Source organism: Rhodnius prolixus, unplaced genomic scaffold (genome assembly GCF_049639745.1).
Source record: "Rhodnius prolixus isolate KJV_2025 unplaced genomic scaffold, Rpr scaffold_2, whole genome shotgun sequence".
NCBI lineage: Eukaryota > Metazoa > Arthropoda > Insecta > Hemiptera > Reduviidae > Rhodnius > Rhodnius prolixus.
Genome location: NW_027411592.1, coordinates 14852283 through 14858455, shown reverse-complemented (window position 1 = coordinate 14858455; position 6173 = coordinate 14852283). Strand labels below are relative to the sequence as shown.

Sequence of the window (6173 nt, the reverse complement as noted above, 5' to 3'; positions counted from 1 at the left end):
CTGTGAATCAATGGATAATATAAGTAAAAAAAGGTAAAAAGGAACATGCTAAACATCCACAGTGTTATGTTGTTTATTAAAAACTATATTCTATGTAATTATGGATTGTGTTTAATATTGCATGGCCGTGCTGTAGCAGTTCTATTGCTTTGTTATGTTAAGTTATGCAGTCTACTTGTATGATTATACGCTTGTTTTTTAAAGAAAAAAAAAATTAAAAAAATACAATGCTATAAGTTAAATGCTCATGTAGCTTGTTTAATTTTCAACTTTGTGAAAGTGCAATATTCAATTAAGCGATACATACCAAGAAGCAGGGTGGGTGATTAACGTTGATCGTTTATTCATAATTTTAATGCCACAGAAAGAAGCTATTGGCCTTTTCAACAAGCATAAACTGATTAATAGAAGAATAGTAATAATTAAACAAAAGAATAAAATAACAATAAAGCCAAACAACTAGATGAAATAACAGCAGGGTAACTCACCAATTTTATTATCAATCTGCAATAAACTGCGGAAGGCTTCAATAATGAATAAATGCTATGATGATAAACTTATGTTTCACTACATATTACATAATTGGATGAAGCGTCTGCTAAAAATTCCTGAAGCTTAAGCGATGTTAATAAAGCATTCTATATTATTTTCTTAATCTTAAGGATAATATAGGATCGGGAAATTACTTTTAATTTTGAAACATGCGGTTAGTATTAGTTGGAACATGCTTTTATAATTTTAAACATGACATAGTGAAATAAATATCTTATACATTAATACATGAACATTATATAATTTTAATATAAATATTTTTTTTATGAGATTGAATCGTATGTTTTGAAGTGAACGTAAAAATACAAACCTTCTATTTCAGTCTCTTGTTTTTTATGTCTTTTCTTCTTTGTAGATTTCAGTTCTGAAACAATAATATCGATTTTTCATAATTTTTAAAGTATTAAAAGTCTAGAAATTAGTTCTGAGATAAAAACTCCCTTAAAAAAGTCCATAATTTTTGTTTTAATAATTTCTAAAGATATTAGTTTAAAACTAAAACAAATTTCATAAAGTACGCGCCTGCTTTAGTTTGAAACGAAGGTGTTGCAAAACATTATTCTATCTTCAAATAGGCCAAGATCAAGAAATTGCTTCTTAGACTTGTTAATATATTAATATAAAAAAGATGGAAAGATGAATATAGATGATCTGCGTTGTCAGAAAAAAGTACATAATAATTATATTCGAAGTTGTGCTCTTTATTTTAAACAAAATTTGAAAAGTATGTTTTTAATAGAGGAAGAGGAAAGAATTATCAAAGTTGGGTGCTTTTCAACATACCTATACTTTTTCGAACAGTTTTTATGATCACCCCTTTACTTTTCCTCGTTTTACTTAATGATTTTAAATAGATATACTGTGTCTACGCCAGTAAATTGATGCCTATTTTTTTCAGAATAATATCCGCTTGTGGTGGAAGGCGGCGCATAATATACAAAAACATCGCTGAAGAAGAAAAAAAAAAAATAACGCCAATACAAGAAACCGATCATTTGCACACTACATCTCAGCTTGTTGCTGCTATTGCGCCTTTGTTCTCTAATGTTATTGTAACAATAATGCTCAATGAAAAAAAATAGATATATTTTTTTAAAGATGAGAAGAGATCTGTTTACAATTCTTTCTACATTCACTAACATGTACAATTAGTAGATTTAACAAACAAATTTTAGCTTATTTTTTTAATATTATGTAAGATAATCTTTCATCATCTGACTGGAAAATGCGAACATTGGTACGGTGTGAAGTTTTTAACCTTTTACATTAATTTTTTCAAGTATTATCCTCCCTAGACGATGCTGGCTGTATGGCGAAAGCCAATGCCAAAAAAATGTAACAAAAAAAAAGTATTATCCATCTACGCTTTTACATCATAATCATTTTTTGCGAGTTATGGGACCGATGTTAAAAACCAAGGCTGAAAAATGTTGAACAGTTATTGTATTTGCTGAGACTAACGTAGATTTTTTTTTGTTTTTTTGGCTACATCAAAGATGCAATTTATTGGCAAGGTGGCTAGTTTTTTTTTTTCTACACCCAGAGGAAAAAATAAAATAAAATAACTTATTTCAAACATTTTATTTCCAAAAATTAGGTAGATAATTTTATAAAATTGCTGACTAATTAAAAAATTAATAAGCTGGTAAGCAAGGTTTTAAACATAATAAAAAACACAGGAAATTCTTTAAGCAAAATTTTAGCGAGATGCAATTCCTAAAAGACATAATAAAATTTAACACTCTATAAATAAAAATAAACAAGAAGAAAGAAAGCTGCAGCACTCAAAACAAAAAACAAAAATGAAGCTTATACTACAGTTAGCAAATAGTCAAAAGTAAGAGACAAAAACATATGTAATCTTTTTTTTACATGTACCTATCTTTAGGCATTTTGCAAACCGTACAAACAAAAAAGTATCCTTAGTTTTTAATTAAAATATTTAAAAAACTAATTGAGGAATAGAGATTGTTATTCACTGGAAACGACTACACGTTCAGTAACTGCGTCCATTGTAGGCCTCTGTAGGTGCATTGTAGAAAAATAATTTTCTTGCATCTTACTTAAAAAAAAAAAAAGGAAAAAAAAGCAGAATTGCAATCATGTCATTGTTATTATTTATTTATTTACTTATTTTAATTTTTTTCTTTTTACCAGAATTGTAGAGAAAGATACTTGAGAATAATAAATAATCTAGGTAAACTCTCTCACGAATTTCTAGCTACAATTCTCAAGTTTTACTTCAAACTTGAGTTTTTCTAAGCGTTAATTTTCTTAATATGAACACGCTATAATAAAATAACCTTTAGACTGAAACGCGACGACCTAGAATCTTCCTGTCAGTTCATTTTTCTTAAAAAAAGGGAGATGGGCCTCTAAAGTGAGTGTGGAAAGCAATATCGATCCAAAGCTTAACACTTCCGGCGCGACTTCCTTCCTTACAGACAATTCTCTTATTTGATCTTTTAATATATAATAGATACGCGACATGACGAATCGTTACGAAACGTATGCTGAAATGGTACTTTTGAGACTAAGACGAACCAACCGCTCCCCCTTTATGTTCTTTTAAATTTATAGTTTTCCTAAATAAAAGTAGTGAATCTATAATGAGCAATGAATGTACTAAATTTAACCTTAAGAAGATCGATGAAGCCATTATAGACAAAATTACTTAAAAAGTGGAAAAAACTATCGACTAAAAATGGTTGTGAGATTTAAATTGCTAATTTTCTGTCGGAACCAAGAGAGCACCCAAGCAAAATATGTCTTCTTAAAATCAAGAGTAAAAGAAAAAAAAGGGTCTACTTTTTGGAAACGCCAGATGAGGCGCTCGACACATATTCTTCAAAGAAATGTGGGTTGGAAAAATCCCTGCCGTACAGAATATTCTGTTAAGTGAAAAATGTTGCTTATTTATCATACTTATCTCCCCCTAATCGGACTTGTAACTACTAATATAAACATTTATAATTCTGGAAAGACTACCAATGTGCTAAAAGTACTCTTGTAATGAACTATTCAACGATTACTTATTGTGACTTGTAGAGCTAGGCGATTTTTACTTGCACGATTCAATTGAAGCCTTCATACTGCATTCTTTAAATTGAATAAAGAAGTCATTCCACTTTCAAAATGTGAGAGAGTTGCAGTAACTTTTTAGAAATATCTAGATCATTTTTTTCAACTCATAAGTTTTTTGATTTTTTTTTGTCCAAAAATCTTTTTTAAAACAAACATGTAAACATACAAGTTAAACATATTCTTATATTTTTGAATGTATTTTCATGTGAAAGTAAGCAAATGATCGCAGACATGAGTATACGAAACTCTGGCGTTGATATTTATCTGGTTATGAAAGCATTAACATTTTATGAAAAACTAATCCTCTGGCAAAGAGTTTCCTTGGGGGATCCAAGGAATTTGCATCTATAAAAAATAGCTTTAACTCGCAATAGATTATAGAATATTACTATTGTATAGATAGATTTTACAGTGGCATTGTTCACATTAAATTGTGATCAGTCGCTTGTACTCGCATGAACGTCTCCTTGTAGTCGTTTCCAAGTTGATGAAAGGCCTAAAGGATGAGGAAATGTAAAAAGAAAGGTACATATTAAGTTTGACTGCCTAAATTTCACACAATGTTTAAAATGCACTCTTAGTTTTACATCCACCACGAAATTTCCCTTTGCAGTAAAATTCTCATGATTTAATTACCGGGAACTCGTAACTACAACTTTTAGTTTATTTTTATTATCGTAACAAGAATTCCAAATAATTCTTAATAAAACGAAAATGTAAATCTGTAGCATTCATGGCTGATTTTAAAACAGTTTCAACAGATTATTGAAAGTAAGCTGATTTTATGTCACAGAGAAACATGAATTCATATGCATTTCATTTAACGTGAATGATAAAAGATCATTGCGAACTAAATATTAAGAAAGTTTTTAAATGATATAATTAATAAATAATGCAATCAAAGATCTCATCAATGAATATTAAGTATTCCTGAAATCGAAATATCTAACATTCTTGATAATTAAAAAAAATACAGTTGAAATAATCTGAGATAAATATGAATGGATAATATTTAGTAAAAAATGTTAATTGTAAATTTCTTGTACTTCTGAAACTTTAATTCTTACTTCTAGATAGTTATTTAAAAATTAGATAGATTCATTCTATTTCACCTTCATTTCTTCAATAATTTAAAGGTAAAATCTGCAAAATGTTAACGTCATCCCGAGACAATATCATTGTATTTCTTGATAACGGGAAAATTATTGGACTATCTAATTCGAGAACTCACTCTGATCCCTAAGTTCAAATAGATACATCACTCTTTGTAAAAAAAATTGAAGAACACTTGGTTTAGAATTTCACCAATGTCACAAAAGGGTTATCAATAACTGTGAAATTAATTTAAACATAAGAAAGAATTATTAAATACACTAAATGAAGTGATCAATGGGCCAGTTATAAGAAGAAATCCTGAAGTTTTTTTTTTTTTTGTCAAAAAATGGGTCACTCTTAAGGTGCACCCCCCAGTTGCAGCTAAATCTGGTTGTAAATGTGAAAACAAATTGGCTAAAGGTATAGTATATAAATAAGATTCTCCTTAGGAAGCAATTCTAAATTCCATAAAACAGTTTGTATAACATATAGTGGCTTCTAGAATAAACAAACAGAAAAACAGCTTCCTTGTGGATATAAAGTTTCATTTCTGAGTGACCCAATGAGTGTGTACCTTGAAGAAGGTAGAAAAACCAACATTACGAAAAGAATACGTCACTGATTTGTGCGATAGATTTAATTTTAGATTTGTGGCAGTTCGCCAGAGCAATTTTTGAACTGAGAGCACCTACTGAGCCAGGAAGATTGGGATAAGATACCTAAGATTGTATTAAGCTAATCAGGATACAGATGTACCTTTACGCTACAGAACATGACTGAAAAATTGCTTCATTTCTAAAATGGATAGTGGCAACAAAGTCTATTCGTTTTATTTGGTTCTTGCTAGTCCAGGGTAGATACAACGTAGATGAGCTAATATATGTAGCTAAATTAAACTAAGTTTTTGTTAAGCAGAAGCTAAACAAATCACCTACCTATATCACCTATTATCAAGAAGGGATTTAAATACTTTCTATTCCGAATTGAATTGTTGTAGAGAAGGATGTAGCACATGTCAGGAAGAAATGGATTTATATAACCGCTATTCGATAACAAATGGGATGACGGCCAATGTAATTCTGGCCTAGAAATCATTTTTATTGATTTTACTTTTGTTGCAAATTCTTTGCTTAATTTATTGTCCTTGAAATAATACTAATTTCATGTTTTCTTGTTCAATTTCTTTTCGCAATAGTTATAATTAAATGCGTAAAAAGTATTGTCTTATCGGCCTGAGCCATTATCACATGTTTTAACAACATTGTTTCCTTCTACTGAGCATTATTTTAAATGAAACAGAAGAAGGTACTTTATAAATTCACTATAATTACCAATTGACATATTTATAAACTTAGATTCCGGATCTATCCGGAAGGTAGTTTACGGGTTTGGAAGGAATCTTTTCACAAAGATAGGCGTTTTAGAATTTATGCAAAGCGGTA

At 29.5% G+C, this 6173-nt stretch overlaps 1 protein-coding gene across 3 annotated transcripts in view; it reads right to left on the bottom strand.

Moving 5' to 3' along the window:
• The window catches only part of sls (sallimus), a 256723-nt gene that overhangs the window by 53986 nt on the left and 196564 nt on the right, over window positions 1-6173 (bottom strand). For all 3 annotated transcript variants that reach the window (XM_074118099.1, XM_074118100.1, XM_074118101.1), the window contains one exon: window positions 863-916. In XM_074118099.1, the coding sequence (XP_073974200.1) occupies window positions 863-916 (54 nt within the window). The remainder of the gene's footprint in view (window positions 1-862; window positions 917-6173) is intronic.